The sequence below is a fragment of the Sus scrofa genome, chromosome 6, assembly GCF_054392235.1.
Source record: "Sus scrofa isolate SSC_HxYL_T2T_F1_AM1 chromosome 6, Sscrofa_HxYL_maternal_Yorkshire_Landrace_v2.0, whole genome shotgun sequence".
In the NCBI taxonomy this organism is placed as follows: Eukaryota; Metazoa; Chordata; class Mammalia; order Artiodactyla; family Suidae; genus Sus; species Sus scrofa.
The window spans coordinates 92,374,584-92,392,910 of NC_139388.1; the positions used below are offsets into that span (position 1 = coordinate 92,374,584).

Below are 18,327 nucleotides of genomic sequence, written 5' to 3' on the forward strand. Positions count from 1 at the left end.
ACTGGGGTGCAAGTTCAATCCCCAGCCCAGCCCAACCCAGTGCATTAGATCACAGCTTTGGCATAGATCACATTGCTGCAGCTGTGGCATAGATCACAGCTGTAGCTCAGATTGGATCCCTGGCCCAGGAACTTCCATATGCCACAGGCGTGGCCAAAACAATGGCACCTTGTTTATATTTGCTTTTTTTCATCTAACATCTATCATAATCATTTTCTGTAACTGAAATTTAAGTAGCTGAATTTAAATTTAAAGTTTCTTTTTTGAAATATTTAATTTACCAAGCTATTTCCAATTACTAGGTCATTTAGCTTGTTTTATAATGTTTTTATTTTTAACCTTTGTAGGTAATAATACTGCAACTATTTTTATATGCCATAGTATTTTGCCCCTAGAATTTTTCTTTTGGAAAAATTCCAATGGTGATACTCTTGCATCAAAGGTATAAACATCTTTATGCCTTTTGTTTTCAAAGAATTTTACCAGTATTTATAAATGTAGTTATTATATCACATCTCTTTACTAACATCAAGCACTATTTTATTTTTTTTTTTTTTTTTTTTTTTTTTTTTTTTAACAGAAACATGGGTTCTTTCCTTTATTTCTTTTTTTTTTTTTTTTTTTTTTTTTTTTTGTCTTTTGCCATTTGTTGGGCCGCTCCTGCGGCATATGGAGGTTCCCAGGCTAGGGGTCTAATCGGAGCTGTTGACACCAGCCTACGCCAGAGCCACAGCAACGCGGGGTCCGAGCCGCGTCTGCGACCTACACCACAGCTCACGGCAACGCCGGAACCTTGACCCACTGAGCAAGGGCAGGGACCGAACCCGCAACCTCCTGGTTCCTAGTCGGATTCGTTAACCACTGCACCACGACGGGAACTCCCTCAAGCACTATTTTAAAGAATATTTGTTAGTTGTACGAAAGCTGAAATAAGAAGGCTAAGCCTTCTGAGATAGTAGATGCTGGAGACAAAGTGTGGGTGAAGCTAATTGGCCTCACCCTATGTGACCTCAGATGGGAATGTGAAATTTGGATGACTTGAATTTTTTTACTGCTGTACACACATCCATGAATGTGAATGAATCATAAGCATTAATTTGGGGATTATAACTAAATTTTGGTGAGTTAAAAAGAATATTTGTTAGTTGGTTAAGTATAAAAAGAGATTTTAAATTGAAATTATTTACTGAAGTTTTAACTTAACAAAAACTTTTCCAGTGAATCTCCAACTTGTCTTCTCCTTACTGTGTTATTTAGAGTGTGAATACCAGACATGCCCTGTGCTTTATCTTACTTCTTCTTGTGCCTAGGTCTGGTCCATCGAACTCACATGTCATCCTGTCGAGTGGATAAGCCTTCTGAGATAGTAGATGTCGGAGACAAAGTGTGGGTGAAGCTAATTGGCCGAGAGGTAAAGTCCTGTGCAGCTTTAACTGGTTACAAAGGACTAGGAAAGCTGGGATTTTCTTAGTATTTCATGATGATATTCCATGAGTGTGTATATGTTGTTAACTGTGGCTGATAATCTTATATTTGAATCCTGCCATTCTAATCTGGCCTGAATTTAAACCTTTTGGCTGGCTGTCAAGCAGACTCAAAAGGAATGGTGTGGACTGTAATAAGTGTGATATAATAAGTACATGGTTATAAAACTTCCCTCCTTGAAGTTCCCCCAAATGGTGGGTGTGGGGAAAAAGAAACCCCAAAAAATAAAGAATCAAAAAAAGAGAGGAGAACTTAATCTATGAGACTGTCGTTTGGTAGAAAGCTTCAAGATATACTTCAGTATAAAGTATTTAAACTTCAGTCTAAAACAAAAAAGGACGTAGAGTTTACAGTGATTTTTCCTAGTACGTGTCACCCAGCAATATGAGGGAAGTGAGAAAGCGCTGGAGGATCCTGTTAACTTGCCTGAGGGGCTGCCAGTGTGAGTGTGGGCAGGCCGCAGGAGAGATGTGTGTGTGCTCTGAGACCTGCTCTTTTACCAGAGAATGGCAGGGGAGATGGGCCTGAATGATATTATTCATATTTTTGAATGCTTAATATGTACTAAGTATGAGGGATACAAGAGTATTATGTAAGTTTCCAGTGGTTATGGAACTTGTATAGAATATAACTGGAGGAGACAAATAAAAAGTAAACAACTAAAATAATTAAAAATAATTACAAGCTACAGTAAGTTCTGTGATAGGTTCAAACAATGTGGAGGTAGACTTAGATAAAGTGGTCAGGAATGAGTTTTCTGGGGGAGGGGTGGGGTGGTATATGAACTGAGACCCAAAGGAAAGGGAACCAGTCATGTGGAAAGTTGGGATAAGAATAGGCAAAGATAGTAGTTGATGCAAAGACTCTAAGTGAAGAGGGCCTTCAAGTGCTCGACAAAGCAAAAGAACAGTGTGGCTAATAGTTGTCTTCATGTTTGTTTGTTTTGGCCACGCCCACGAACCTGAGCCACAGCAGTAATCTTAGCCGCAGTAAAGACAATGCTGAGACCTTAACCCCTAGCCACCAGGAAACTCCTTGTCTTCATGGTTAAAGATGCTCAAAACTCTTTTTTTTGGGGGGGGGAGCACACCTGTGGCATATGGAGGTTCCCAGGCTAGAGGTCTAATCGGAGCTACAGCTGTTGACCTACACCACAGCCACAGCAGTGCCAGATGTGAGCCACATCTGCAACCTACATCACAGCTCACTGCAACACTGAATCCTTAACCCACTGAGCAAGCCCAGGGATGGAACCTGCAACCTCATGGATATTAGTCAAATTCATTTCCGTTGAGCCACAACGGGAACTCCTAAAAGGCTTTTAAACAAAGTTCAAAAGGAGATCTAGGAGTTCCTGTCGTGGTGCAGTGGTTAACGAATCCGACTAAGGAACCATGAGATTGCGGGTTCGATCCCTGGCCTCGCTCAGTGGGTTAAGGATCCAGCGTTGCCACGAGCTGTGGTGTAGGTTGCAGATTCGGCTCGGATCCGGAGTTGTGTGGCTCCGGTGTAGGCCGGCAGCTACAGGTCCAATTAGACCCCTAGCCTGGGAACCTCCATATGCTACGGGAAGTGGTCCTAGGAAAAAAGTAAAAGGAGATCTAGTGCGTTGGAATGTTCTGAAACCCATTCTGCAGTTGTGGATCTCTGAATTGATTATTACGCCAAACTGTCTAAAAGAAACAGCTCTTATTTTCTGCCCGGTTTACTTCCACAGGCCTTGGATTTCTGAGCAACTGTTTTTTATCTTTTCCCTCAAGAGGGTAAAGTATGAAATGAAAAGCATTTCCTAAATGCTTCTGCCAGAGGATCTGCCTGCTGTATTTAGTAGCAGGACCCCCAGTGTTTCTAGCACAGGGCCTCAGCCATTAGAGAAACTCAGTGTTTGTTATATGATAAAAACTTTAATTCTTAGATAATTTTAGATCAGCAGTCTAACTGATGTACGTTGAGCTTTTGCTGACTTTGCTTTTGTCTTTTTCAGATGAAAAATGATAGGATAAAAGTATCCCTCTCCATGAAAGTTGTCAACCAAGGGACTGGGAAGGACCTTGACCCCAACAACGTTATCATTGAGTAGGTAAACAGTTTGAAAAGGCTAAAATCCTTCTTCCTCTTAAACCACAAAAGGCTGTAGTGAATCAGACCCACCCAGGAACTCTGCCATTTATAGACTATAACATTGATGAATTATGTGGCCTTTGTGATCTTTGGGTTTTTTTTTTTTTTTTGTCTTTTTGCTATTTCTTGGGCCGCTCCCGCGGCATATGGAGGTTCCCAGGCTAGGGGTTGAATCGGAGCCGTGGCCACCGGCCTACACCAGAGCCACAGCAACGCAGGATCCGAGCCGCTTCTGCAACCTACACCACAGCTCACGGCAACGCCGGATCGTTAACCCACTGAGCAAGGGCAGGGACCGAACCCGCAACCTCTTGGTTCCTAGTCAGATTCGTTAACCACTGCGCCACAATGGAAACTCCGATCTTTGGTTTTTAGAGGTATGAAGTGTTACAGATAACATGTACTTTACTGTATAGAGTTACTCCTAACATGAAGGGATAACATGCAGCTCCTAGCAGAAAAGTGGTCTGTCAGTGGTTTTGTTTCCTTCCCCTTATTCTTTTTCTGCATTTGCCCTTTAACCAGTTAGCTAATAAGCATTCATCATGAGGTACTTGATGTTTGCCTTTCTCCTAGCTCTGGGACCATGTGGGAGGACCCACTAAAACCCAGTGCAGTTTTAGACTCCTGCGTCATGGGATACGCTGTGTTCTGAACACAACACCTTTCACTGGCTCTTCCGACCTTTCATTTATGAATGGAAGATTTTCTCTCTATGTAAAATACTGTCTGGTATACAGGAAATTTGCTGTCTGCCTCAACATCTTTCTTGAATATAAGCATACCTCAGAGATACCATGGATTTGGTTCTAGACCACCACAATAAAGCAAGTATCTCGATAAAGCGAGTCACATGAATTTTTTTGGTTTCCCAGTGCATATAAAAGTAATGTTTACATTATACTGGAGTCTGTTAAGCATGTAGTAGCATAATGTCTAAAAAACAATGTATATACCTTAATTAAAAGACACTTTATGGAGTTCCCGCTGTGCCACAGCAGAAATGAATCTGACTAGGAACCATGAGGTTGTGGGTTTAATCCCTGGCCTTGCTCAGTGGGTTAAGGATCTGGAGTTACTTTGAGCTGTGGCATAGGTCACACACCCAGCTTGGATCCTGAGTTGCTGTGACTGTGGCATTGGCCGGCTGCTGTAGCTCCGATTAGATCCCTAGCTTGGAAATCTCCATATGCCATGGTGCAGCCCTAAAAAGCAAAAAAAAAAAAAAAAAAAAAAAAAAAAAAACCAGCAAAAAAAACCCCTTTATTGCAGTTCCTGTTGTGGCTCAGTGGGTTAAGGACCTGATGTTGTCTCTCTGAGGATGTGGATTTGATCCCTGGCCTCGCTCAGTGGGTTAAAGATCCAGTGTTGCTGTAAGCTGCCACGTAGGTTGCAGATTCTGCTTGAATCCGGTGTTGCTATGTCTGTGGTATAAGCCTTGGCTGCAGCTCCGATTCAACCCCTAGCCTGAGAACTTCTATATGCCACAGATGCAGCCAGAAAAAGAAAAGAAAACTTTATTACTGGAGTTCCCTTGTGGCACCATGGGTTAAGGATCTGACATTGTCACTGCAGTGGCCTGGGTTGCTGCCATGTTATGGATTAGATCCCTGGCCTGGAAACTTCTACATGCCTTGGGTATGGCCAAACAACAACAGCAACCAAAAACCCCCACAACTTTATTACTAAAAAATGCTAAAACAATGACATTAATAGTATCAGAGTTCACCATAACACATAGAACAATAACAATAGTGAAAAAGTTTAAAAACATTGCAGAATTACCAAATTTCAGCAGAAATTGACAGAACATTGTAAATCAACTACAATAAAAAAAATTTTTTTAATTACCAAATTTGACACAGAAACACAAAGTAAGCAAATGCTGTTGGAAAAATAGGCCAGTAGACTTGCTCAACTCAGGGTTGCCACAGACCTTTAATTTGTAGAAAACACAGTATCTGTGAAGTGCAGTAAAATGAGGGTATGCCTGTATATGCCAGTGATTTCTAACCAGGGGTTCCTAGATCCCTAAGATCCCTTGAAGGAGTCTTGAGAGTTTATGAACACTGTTTGCAGTGTTTCAGAAAGCCAGCTAGGGAGTTCCCGTCGTGGCGAAGTGGTTAACGAATCCGACTAGGAACCATGAGGTTGCGGGTTCGGTCCCTGCCCTTGCTCAGTGGGTTAACGATCCGGCGTTGTCGTGAGCTGTGGTGTAGGTTGCAGACGTGGCTCGGATCCCGCGTTGCTGTGGCTCTGGTGTAGGCCGGTGGCCACAGCTCCGATTCGACCCCTAGCCTGGGAACCTCCATATGCCGCGGGAGCGGCCCAAGAAATAGCAACAACAACAAAAGACAAAAAAAAAAAAAAAAAAAAAGAAAGCCAGCTAAAATCATATATTATCCTCAGGTTAACCATGACATTATTTTGTTACTTCTGGTGATAAAATATCACGTTGTTTATCTTATATTAATCGGTGCTCTTAGTGATCACATTATTGATTAATTTTTAAAAAATAACAAAAAAAAAAAAAAGAGTTCCCACTGTGGCGCAGTGGGTTTGAGAATCCGACTGCAGTGGCTTGGATCACTCCAGTGCTGTAGGTTCCATCCATGGCCTGACAGTGGGTTAAGGATCTAGCATTGTCATAGCATAGGTCACAACTGCGACTCAGGTTCCATCTCTGACCTGGGAACGTCGATATGCCATGAGTGTGGCCATAAATAATTTTTTAAAAAAAGAAAAAAAGGGCAAATGTTGCTTGAGTGGGATTTTGGTAGCAAAATATTTGTAAACCCTTATGTTTATAGTTCTGAACAAAATTATTTTGGATATGAAGGAAATTTACCTAAAAGGAAAGGAAGCAGGAATTCCCTTATGGCACAGCAGGTTAAGGATCCAGCCTAGTCACTGCAGTGGCCCAGCTCACCGCTGTGGCATGGGTTCAGCCCCTGGCCTGAGAACTTCCACATGCCGCAGGTGTGGCCAAAAAGAAACATAAAATGATTTTTAAGAGGAAGATAAGTGATATTTATTGAATATATATTATGTTCCAGGCATTATGCAAGGTGATTTATGTATATTAATGTATCTAATTCTCATTACAACCTCCAAAGTGGGTGTTATCTCCATTTTACTTTATTTTCTTAGTTTCTAGCTTGATGCTTGGTGATAACTTGCCTCTGATTGTATAGCAATTTATAGTGGGTCAAGGACTTGAACGTAGGTCTGCCTGATGTCAAAACTAGTGCCCTTTGCACCCTAGGATGCCTCTCGATGTTGCATGGTACCTGCAGAGTTTTTCATATTTCTGTAAGTTAGTCTTTAAATATTGACATATTTGTAGGGCTGGTTATTGACAGATACTTTCTGTTTACTTTAGAAATATTTTATAACCCTAAGCTCAGAAATGTTTAAATCTGGCTTTTACTGATTGCACTGTAATAAATTACTTCTGCTACAAAGAATCCTGTCTGTACAGACTCAGTTAAAAAAAACAGAGAAATTTCCCAAAGCCACCCTTAAAAGGATAAAATATAAAACAAGATAAAAAGAGCTACCTCCCTTTCTCACAAGGGAAGGGAAAGGAAAGGACTTCCTGGTTTTATTCTGTATGTGCCCCTTTGTGTTGGCTATTTCTAGTAATGACCAAGTGGCTGAACTTTGTTGTAAACTATTTCTAGACTGCATCCAGGAAAGAAGCATAGCATAGTGAAATGATGATGGGACGGGTTTTAGAGTTAGACTTGAATCAGAACCGAGTCCTAGTTTTGCCCCCAACCTGGTGTATGACCTTAAACAGATTACCTGGCTTCTCTGATCCTCAGCTTTTTCACTGTAGAATAGAAGTAATGACACCTACATCTCTTAAATGATGGGTTTTGTTTTGTTTTGTTTTGTTTTTGGTCTTTTTGCCATTTCTTGGGCTGCTCCTGCAGCATATGGAGGTTCCCAGGCTAGGGGTCTAATTGGAGCTGTAGCCGCTGGCCTACACCAGAGCCACAACAACATGGGATCCGAGCCTCGTCTGCGACCTACACCACAGCTCACTGCAACACTGGATCCTTAAACCACTGAGCAAGGCCAGGGATCAAACCCGCAACCTCATGGTTCCTTAGTCGGATTTGTTAACCACTGAGCCAACGGGAACTCCAGTAATGGTATGATTTAAACAAAATCTTGTTTATAAAGAGCGTAGCTTATTGTCTAATCTATAGCTGATAATTAATATATAGCAGCTACTTGTAGTTATTGTTTTAAAATGTCTATTTTTCCTCTAATATCTGAGATTGTTGTACCCTTTCTTTCGAAAGAATATGTAGAACCCACACAAACAGGGGCCACATCTTTCTTATCTCTCATGGTGCCTGATCTATAACAGTTGTTTAGTTGGTACATCTGTTTACTCATTATTCAACAAATATTTATTGGGTTTATATTCTTTTTGAGGTACAGTGGCAATACCAAGGATTATGCCTAAGGACCTTACTGCCTAGTGTAACAAGATAATTATGCAAATAACTTTAATATAAGACAACATGTAATAAATGCCAAAAGAGTGGTTTAAAGGAAGGAGTATAAGATTTAGCCTGAGGAGGAAGAGTTGATGTCAGGCTTGATGATCAGAGAAGAAGTGGCAATTGAGCTAGGTCTTAAAGAATGGATAAGATTTTGTCAGGCAACAGGGGAGAGAATAGTACTCCAAGCAGAAGAAATAGTTTGAGGAAAGGCATGAGGCAGGAAAGCCCATGGCACATTCAGGAGTCATGTTTAAGGAAAGAAGAGGATATGGTCAAGTACTAGAATGTAGGGCTTGAAAGATATGTTGGGGTAATATTGTGAAGAGCTTTGAATATCAGTCAGAGAATATGAATTTTGTGGGGAGACTCCCAATCAGATTATTCTCTCCAGGTACCCATTCTTTGGCCTCTCACCCTGTTAGGCTTAATACCTTTGTGCTCCAGCTACTCAGTTTGTCAACTTTCCTTTTCTGTCAGAATCTAGGTGTCTTATATTTCATTCCCTCAGGCGCCAAAGTATTAACAAGATGATCTAATAATAAGTGAATGTGCAAATGGAAAAGGGCTAAATGCAGTTTCCAGTTAGGTTTAGCTAGCATAGTATTGACTTTAGAAAGAGTGTTTTCATATCACCGCACTGTCATTATCCATTTATATAATCTCCTTTCACTGGTAGACTCTTTTTCCTTGAGGTAAAAGACCATGTCCTATCATTTTAATAGACTTATTCATCGTCACTAGTACTATCAGTGTGCCTGCCACTTATTAGTTAATTTTTTTTTTTTTTTTTGACTGCACTCACAGCATGAGGAAGTAGCAGGACCAGGGATCAAACCGCACCACAGCAGTGACCTGAACCACAGAAGTGAGAATGCTGGATCCTTAACCCCTGAACCAGCATGGAACTCCTCATTAGCTAAACCTTTTTTTTTTGTTTGTTTTGTTTTTTCTTTTTAGAGCCGAACCTGAGGCATATGGAGGTTCCCAGACGAGGGGTTGAGTGGTTGCTGTAGACGCTGGCCTACACCACAGCCACAGCAGTGTCAGATCTGAGCCAAGTCTGCAACCTACACCACAGCTCATGGCAACACAGGATCCTTAACCCAATGAGAGAGGCCAGGGATCAAACCTGCGTCCTCATGGATGCTAGTCAGAATTCTTTCCACTGAGCCATGATGGGACCTCCTAGTTAAACTTTGAAAAAAGGAAGATTAATTCAGCTCTGTGTGCTGAACGGAGTAGAGGCAGGGAGACCAGTGAATGAATTATTAGTATTTAGGTGAATGTAATGAAGCCTAAACTAAAACAGTGGCAATAAGGACAGAAAGGGAGACGTGGGCTAGGCGACACGTTTGTTGAATTGAGTGTTAGGTGGGATATATGATTTGGCTTATAGTATGTTTTAATTCACAGAGTGATGGGATTTATAATGAGGGTTTACTTAAGCTCCAACTCAAACCCACTTGAAACTCAGCTCTACAAATAGGACATCCAAAAGCCATGGAGGTTTTGTGACTTAAAATTTATGTCCTCAAGATGCTCCTTGATTTTTTTGTTTTGTTTTGTTTTTTGTTTTTAATTTTACCTTATTGTAGTGAGAAGTTTAAGGTGATATCTACCCTCTTAATAAAGTGTATAATATAGTATTGTTGATTGTAGGTGCAATGTTTTACATTAGGTCTCTAGAACCTATTCATCTTCCTTAACTGAAACTTTATGCCTGTTAATAAGTAACTCACCATTTCCTTCTCCACTCTCCTCACCTTGGTTTTTGTAACTCCAGCTTCACTCTTTGAATGGACCTTCTAGGGCAAAAGCTAGGGATTTGAGTAGACGTTTTCAGAACTTAAACCATGTGTTTGTCTGGTCTGTTCCAGCTGGTAACATAGGCTATTTAAATGTAAATTAAACAGGAGTTCCCATTGTGGTGCAGCAAAATGAATCCGGCTAGGAACTATGAGGGTGCTGGCTTGATCCCTGGCCTCACTCAGTGGGTTGAGGATCCCACATTGCCATGAGCTGTGGTGTAGGTTGCAGATGTGGCTCGGATCTGGTGTTGCTGTGGCTGTGGTGTAGGCTGGCAGCTACAGCTCCATTTCGACCCCTAGCCTGGGAACCTCCACATGCCAAGGGTGCAGCCCTAAAAAGACCAAAAAAAAAAAAAAAAAAAAAAAAAGGTAAATTAAACAAAATTTAATAATTTGGTTCTTTGGAGTTCCTCTCGTGGCTCAGTGGTTAACGAATCCGACTAGGAACCATGAGGTTGCAGGTTCGATCCCTGACCTCACTCAGTGGGTTAAGGATCCCGCATTGCCATGAGCTGTGGTGTAGGTTGCAGACGCGGCTCGGATCCCGCGTTGCTGTGGCTCTGGCATAGGCCAGCAGCTACAGCTCCAATTAGACCCCTAGCCTGGGAACCTCTATATGCCATGGGAGTGGCCCTAGAAAAGGCAAAAAGACAAAAAAAAAAAAAAATAATAACAATAATAATAATAATAATAATAATAATTTGATTCCTCAATTGCTAAGTACATTTGAAGTGCTCATTAGCCACAGACATAATTAATCAGCAGTACAGACATAAATTTATAGAACATTTCCAGCATTGTAGTCTCTTGGACAATGGTTATTGCTAGTGAGCTCTCTGCAGATACAGAGAAGAATATGATGTAGACTTTACCTTTCAGGTCATGGTCATGGTACAAAGGGTGAGGCAGAATGTAAACAAATCTAGTAAAATAAAACAAGTAATTAATTCTGCCTTGGTAGCAGGGAGCATTATTTGAACTGAACTTTGAGGAATGAACAGAATATGGAGTGTCTTTATCGTGTTTCTTCTCTTGAGCCTGTATGTCCCATGGAACTTGGCTAAAATATGTAAAGTGAGTAACTTTGTTGTGCTTTGATATTGTTATCCTGCTTATCTCTGGGTAACATGGCTCTTTTGGTAGAATGTGTCTCTGTTTTTGCTCTACTCTATAGAGACCTTAGAAAATTTTAGATGGAATCAGAGTTCAAAGTTAAAGACATTTGGAGTTCCTGTCATGGTGCAGCAGAAACGAATCTGATTAGGAACCATGAGGTTTCGGGTTCGATCCCTGGCCTCGCTCAGTGGGTTAAGGATCTGGCATTGCCGTGAACTGTGGTGTAGGTGGAAGATGAGGCTCGGATCTGGCGTTGCTGTGGCTGTGGTGTAGGCCAACAGCTACAGCTCCGATTAGACCCCTAGCCTGGGAACCTCCATATGCCGTGGGTGCGGCCCTAAAAAGACAAAAAAAAAAAAAAAAAAAAAAAATTTAAAGAGATTCACGTAAAAATACTTTGCTTAAAGAACAAATTTCAACAAGCATTTATTGATGCTGTTGCTTGCTAAGCCTTGGGCTAAGATGCCAGGAAAACAAATACAAGTAAGATATTTTTTAAAAGGACCTACAGTCTAGGGAAGAAACATAAGTATATGATGTGATACATGCTAGGATTGAAATATGTATAGGATACAGTTAGAATTTGAAAGAGTGGTCAGGGGTGATATTTTTTTTTTTTTTTTTTTGCTTTTTAGGGCCACACTAGCAGCATATGGAGGTTCCCAGGCTAGGGTTGAATCGGAGCTGCAGCTGCTGGCTTACACCACAGCCACAGCAACGCTGAATCCGAGCTACATCTACAACTACACTACAGCTCATGGCAACAGAGGATCCTTAACCCACTGAATGAGGCCAGGGGTCAAACCTGCAACCTCATGGTTACTAGTAGGATTGTTTCTGCTGCATCACAATGGAAATTCTGATACTTTTCTCTTTTTTTTGTCTTTTTAGGGCTGCACCCACAGCATATGGAAGTTCCAGGCTAGGGGTCAAATTGGAGCCGTAGCTGCCACCACTGCCTTAGTCACAGCAACTCGGGATCCGAGCCGAGGTTGTGAATTACACCACAGCTCACAGCAATGCTGAATCCTTAACCCACTGGGTGAGGCCAGGGATATAGAACCCACATCTTCGTGGATATTAGTCAGGTTTGTTAACCACTGAGCCATGATGAGAACTCTTTTTTTTTTTAATTTTTTTTTAAGAAGTGATATTTTTTAATGAAACATTTTCTAAGAGTGCCTACTCTGTGCACATACTTTATGTTAAAGTAAAGGTGAAATACTAAGAGCTATGACAGCTGGGGCACTTAGACTTAGGTGGTAGGAATGTAATTGGTGAACACTATCTGGCAGTGTCTACTAAATCGACGCCATACAACCTGGGAGTTCCACGCCTACCTGGAACTAGGCATTTCCCAACAGAAACGCATACGTGTATATATGTTCCCCAAAAGATATGTGTGAGAAAGTTCACAGAAGCACCCACTATTCATAATAGAAATTACTCAACTACCCATCAACAGCAAAATACTTTACAGTAATGAGAATGAGTGATCCACAACTACACACAACAGTATGGATGGATCACAAAGTAACAAAAGGAGCTAGACTCTGAAGGGTCCATACTCTGAGTCTGTTGATATAATTTACAAAAATAGGTAAAGCTAATCTATGCTGTAGGAAATTAGAATAGCAGTTATCCTTGGAGGAGGCATGGTGGCTAGAGGGGCTTCTGAGGTGCTGGTGATGTTCTGCTTCTTTATCTGTACTGGTTCCATGAATATTTCAAATTGTGAAAATTAGTCAAGGAGTTCCCACTGTGGTGCAGTGGGTTAAGGATCCAGCGTTGTCATGGCAGTTGCTCAGGTTGCCACTGTGGTGGTGGTTTGATCCTTGACCTGAGAACTTCCACATACATGCCGCAGGTTTGGCCAAAAAAAAAAAAAAAAAAACAAAGAGAAAAAAAATCAGTCAGGCTGTGTACTTATGAACACTTTTCTTTTTTTTTTTCTTATTTTTTTAAGGCCGCTCCTGCGGCATATGGAGGTTCCCAGGCTAGGGGTCCAATCGGAGCTATAGCCACTGGCCCACGCCAGAGCCACAGCAACGCGGGATCCGAGCCGCGTCTGCAACCTACACCACAGCTCACAGCAACGCCGGATCCTTAACCCACTGAGCAAGGGCAGGGACCGAACCCGCAACCTCATGGTTCCTAGTTGGATTCGTTAACCACTGCGCCACAACGGGAACTCCTGAACACTTTTCTGTATGTATATTATACTTTGCTCAAGTGTTTAGAATTTTTAAAAAGTGTTATGAGAGGAGTTCCCGTCATGGCGCAGTGGTTAACGAATCCGACTAGGAACCATGAGGTTGCGGGTTCGATCCCTGCCCTTGCTCAGTGGGTTAACAATCCGGCGTTGCCGTGAGCTGTGGTGTAGGTCGCAGACATGGCTCGGATCCTGCGTTGCTGTGGCTCTGGCGTAGGCTGGTGGCTACAGCTCCGATTCGACCCAGCCTGGGAACCTCCATATGCCGCGGGAGCGGCCCAAGAAAAGGCAAAAAAGACAAAGAAATAAATAAAGAAATAAATGTGGAAAGATCATGGTCAATTTAAAAAAAAAAAGTGTTATGAGAATGTGAACAGAGATTTATTCTGGCTGAGGAGCTCAGGGAAGAAGACTTGATAGAAGAAGGGGCAGTGATTGAGCTGAGCCTTGAAATGTTTGGGTGTAGTCAGGTGGTGAGATGAGAGTAAAGAGGGGAAGCAGAGCATTTCGGAAAGAGGAAGCTGCCGGAGCAAAATCAGTGACGCATCTAGGGAAGGTAGAATAGCCTGGTGTGGCTCGAGCATATTGTATAAGTAAAGATGAGGTCGGCAAGTAGGTTAGAGGCAGACTGTGAAAGGCCTTGAATACCTTGATTTTCTAGGAGGTCTTTGAAGGTCTTTTAAACCCAGAAGTGACCTTGTAAGGGTTGTAGGGGCTTAGCAAGGTGGATAATTATATCTTCATCCCTAGTGCATCAGTGTGATGGAATCTAGTCTCATTCATAATTATTAATTCAAAGCCTTATCCTGAGTGAAAAAATTGTCTATTTCATGTCACAGCTTTCACTGCCTGTCACCTTATGCTCAGTGCCTTTTCTTTTTCCCTTCTACTGCTAAAAACAAAACAAAAAACCAGCATACCGTATTAACTTGTATAGTATCTCTGGCCACATCTCTTAAGAGGGCCAACAGTCAGTATCCTTTTCTTTACAGGCAAGAAGAGAGGCGGAGGAGGTCCTTCCAGGATTACACTGGGCAGAAGATCACTCTCGAGGCTGTCCTGAACACTACCTGCAAGAAGTGTGGCTGTAAAGGTAAGGCAAAGCCTCTGCCATTTCAGTTTTTCTCTCCTTGTAGATAGACCCTTTACTGGATGAGCAAGGCCACCTAATGTGAGTTTCGTTCACCCTGATCTTTAGCCAAGTGTTGGCCTCACCTGCTCATCGTGCTGTTCCTACTGGACTCACATCAGAGTTCATGGCTTTTTTTTTTTTTTTTTTTTCTTTCCCCCTTCCTTTCTTTTTCGGCTGCACTCAGGGCATGTGGAAGTTCACAGGGTGGGGATTGAATCTGAGCTGCACCTGCAACTTAAAGCTGCGGCAATGCAATGGGCAATTCTTAACCCATTGTGCCACAGCAGGAACTCTCTCAGAGTTCATAGCTTGATGCTTGTTCTTTGTCTCCCTGCCAGATACTGTACCACCACCACCACTCCCCTCTATCCGCAGGTGATACCCTGCCTGGAAAAGGTCCTAGTGTACTTCCTCAGGAAGGATGAGAGTGTTGGATTATTACTAACACTAAATTTTTGTCTCTAAGGATCATTATTGTTCTGTTACAAAAGTTAAGCGACTTGGAAATATATTCCTTAAGGATCCAAGTCAAACTCTTTTGTGCTTATTACCTTTATCTCTTTAACTTCAGAGTTCTGAATACAGTATCTTTTTAGTAATGAAGAATACAGGCTAGTCACTTCCTTTTAGCTCTGTTTCCTCAGGTTTCTTTTAGTCCCACTCAAATATTAAAGAGCTCTTTCAGCCTGACTTCCCCTGTTGGAGTTATGAGAGGGATTGCCAGCTTCTCATTTTCAGAGTGACCTCAATTTGTCACCCCTTCTCCCTAGCCTTCCATCCACCCTGCTTTTGATTTTTCTACAATGACTGGTAGCAGATTTGTGCCCTGGTTGAGGTTGAGGGGCTTAAGTCTCAATTTATCATTAATGCAGAGGGAGAAAGGGAAAAAGAAAATTGATAGAATACTTCCTCACAGGTATTGTGGGAACATTCCAAATATTTGCAAGACTTTATGCTGTATTCTCCTTCTAGGCATATCCTGCTTCTGGACTCCGAGTTGCAAAGTAGTTTACACATAGCTTTTTGATGATCTTTTTGTACCCCTGAGACAGAAGCTACAAAAAGCTCAGACAAAACCAGCTGTGTAACATCTGTCAAAGGGCCCCTTCATAGCACTATAGGCTCAGGGAGGGTGGGGTTCTCTTACCTTCAGCTTGTGTCCACCAAGTGTTACATGAGGCAGAGAAGAATAATGAGAGATGGAATTTGGCCTAGGCAGACCAAAGGTGGTTGGTTTTGGTGCAGCAGAAAGAGCACAGGGCAGGGAGAAATGAGACCTGGGGTAGGTTTTAGCTCTCCTGCTATCTGTGTGACCTTGAGATACTTCTCTACTCTGGCCTTCATATCCTTGGCGAATGCAGTTTTGGATTTGATGATCTGTCAGGCCCTCGCCAGACCTGACAGTCTGTGAATTGAGTGCCCCTAGTGACTGTGCCGTCTCTGTGTGTTAGCTTGAATCTGAGAGCTGCCTTCCTGTCTGCTGCTGAAGAGCTGTCTTCCTATAGGGCTTGGCCTGCCCCTCGGCTCCCTATACTAAGTAGTCTGCTCTCTGGAGCAGCTTTTCATGTCAGGAATAAATTCCAAATAGATCTTTAAAAATTGCTCAGCCCACTTGCTAACAGAGGACCGTACAAGCCCGTACCCTCACATCCTACGCCATCTCCAAAGCAGTGCCAGTGTTTCCCACAGCTCTGGGACTGGGTGCTTGTCTGGCTCTGGTTGAGTGAGCATTGCCATCCGAGGTGACAGAAAATCCGCTCTGAATGCAACAGCTGCTCTGGATGAACTCAGTAGTACCTCCTGAACCAGTGAAGAGACTGTCTTTTCCCTCCCTACCTTGTCTACCTCCCTTCTGCAGGCCACTTTGCGAAGGATTGTTTCATGCAGCCAGGTGGGACCAAGTACTCTCTGATACCTGATGAGGAAGAGGAGAAGGAAGAGGCCAAGTCAGCAGAGTTTGAAAAGCCTGACCCCATGAAGAATTCTTCTAGAAAAAGAAAGAAAGTGAGTGGTCTTGCTTTTATTTTATTTATCATATGTTTTGAGTTTTAAAATAAAAATATATTTTTTGCAGGAATTTTAGAAATACTGGAAAACATAAAGAACATCAGGATCTCTTGTAATCTTTCCACTCAGACTCTTATTGTATTTTTCATATATTCCAATATTTTTCTAAGTAGACATATACATACATACATATATATATATGTATGTGTATAGATATGGAGTTCCACAAGGAAACTCCAAAACAGAATTGTGATGCAGAAAAAAACTGCACTTGTAGCATGTAGTCCAGAGAGGAAATTAAAAAAAAAAAACAAAATCTGTAATAGTTTGATCAGAAATAGTTGTTCTCTTGGAGTGGCTCAGCAGGTTAAGGATTCAGTGTTGTCATTGCTATGACTCAGGTTGATGCTGTGGTGCAGGTTTGATTCCTGGCACTGGAACTTCCACATGACGCAGGTGTGACCAAAAAAATAAAAAAATTAAAATTCTCAACAGCATACTAGCCACCCTATGCATCAAGACCAGGTGGGGTTTATCCAAGTAATGCAAGGTTGTGTCCGTGTGTGAAAATTGATCAATGTAATATATGATATTAATAGAATAAAGAACAAAGTCCAGTGTGTTTTTTTAAAAAAGGAAATAGTTGGGGAGTTCCCGTCGTGGCGCAGTGGTTAATGAATCTGACTAGGAACCATGAGGTTGCAGGTTCGATCCCTGCCCTTGCTCAGTGGGTTAACGATCCGGTGTTGCCGTAAGCTGTGGTGTAGGTCGCAGACGCGGCTCGGATCCCGCGTTGCTGTGGCTCTGGCGTAGGCTGGCGGCTACAGCTCCAATTCGACCCCTAGCCTGGGAACCTCCATATGCCGTGGGAGCGGCCCAAGAAATGGCAAAAAGACAAAAAAAAAAAAAAAAAAAAAAGGAAATAGTTGTTCTCATGTAGTGTAGGGTTTTTCTGATTGCGATGAGTTATTAACATTGGGGGTTCCAGTTTTATTATTTATTTATCTATTTATGTATGTATGTGTGTATTTATTTATTTATTTGTTTATTTATTTATTTATTTAGTCTTTTTAGGGCTGCACCCTTGGCATGTGGAGGTTCCCAGGCTAGGAGTTGAATCGGAGCTACAGCTGCTGGCCTACACCACAGCCACAGCAACACGGAATCTGAGCTGCGTCTTCAACCTACACCACAGCTCACGGCAACACTAGATACTTAACCCACTGAGCGAAACCAGGGATTGAATCCGTGTCCTCATTGTTCCTGGTCAGATTTGTTTGCACTGTACCACGACAGGAACTCCTGGTTTTATTTTTTAAAGATTTGGGGAACTTTTATTGAGTGGTCATTTTGTACTAGACATTGCAAACCTAGAAATGTAAAAACTGTGGTAAGGTCCTTGTCCTCAGTAGACATGATCTACAAATTATTGTTTTCTTCTTCTTCTTTTTTTTAATGTCTTTTTAGGGCTGTACCAGCAGCATATGGAAGTTCCCAGGCTTGGGGTCGAATTGGAGCCATAGCTGCTGGCTTATTCCACAGTTTGTGGCAACCCTGGATCCTTAACTCACTGAGCGGGGCCAGGGATCAAACCTGCATCCTCATGAATACTAGTCAGGTTCTTAACCCACTTAGCCACAATGGGAACTCTTATCTTCATTTTTTTTGGACAAAGAAAAAGGCCCCAGTGTACCATTATGAGAATTAGTTTAATAATTTATTGATCTGTATATTCTCTCCCTGGATGATCACATCCCTCCTAAGATTTCAGCTACTGTGACTAGTGTCCCACTGGTACGTTGTTTGTGAATTATTTAACTTTGTTAAGCCATGTTTTGCAATTTTCTTTTCTTTTATTTTTTTTGCTTTTTTTAGGGCCGCATCTGCAGCATATGGAGGTTCCCAGGCTAGGGGTTGAATTGGAGC

The 18,327-nt window shown here is 42.0% G+C and overlaps 1 protein-coding gene across 4 annotated transcripts in view; it reads left to right on the plus strand.

Moving 5' to 3' along the window:
- Positions 1–18,327, plus strand: part of ZCCHC17 (zinc finger CCHC-type containing 17) — a 64,813-nt gene that overhangs the window by 30,540 nt on the left and 15,946 nt on the right. For all 4 annotated transcript variants that reach the window (XM_084963730.1, XM_084963729.1, XM_021095768.2 and 1 more), the window contains exons 4-7: positions 1,311–1,411; positions 3,470–3,561; positions 14,255–14,355; positions 16,253–16,398. In XM_084963730.1, coding sequence (XP_084819856.1) covers positions 1,311–1,411; positions 3,470–3,561; positions 14,255–14,355; positions 16,253–16,398 — 440 coding nt within the window. The remainder of the gene's footprint in view (positions 1–1,310; positions 1,412–3,469; positions 3,562–14,254; positions 14,356–16,252; positions 16,399–18,327) is intronic.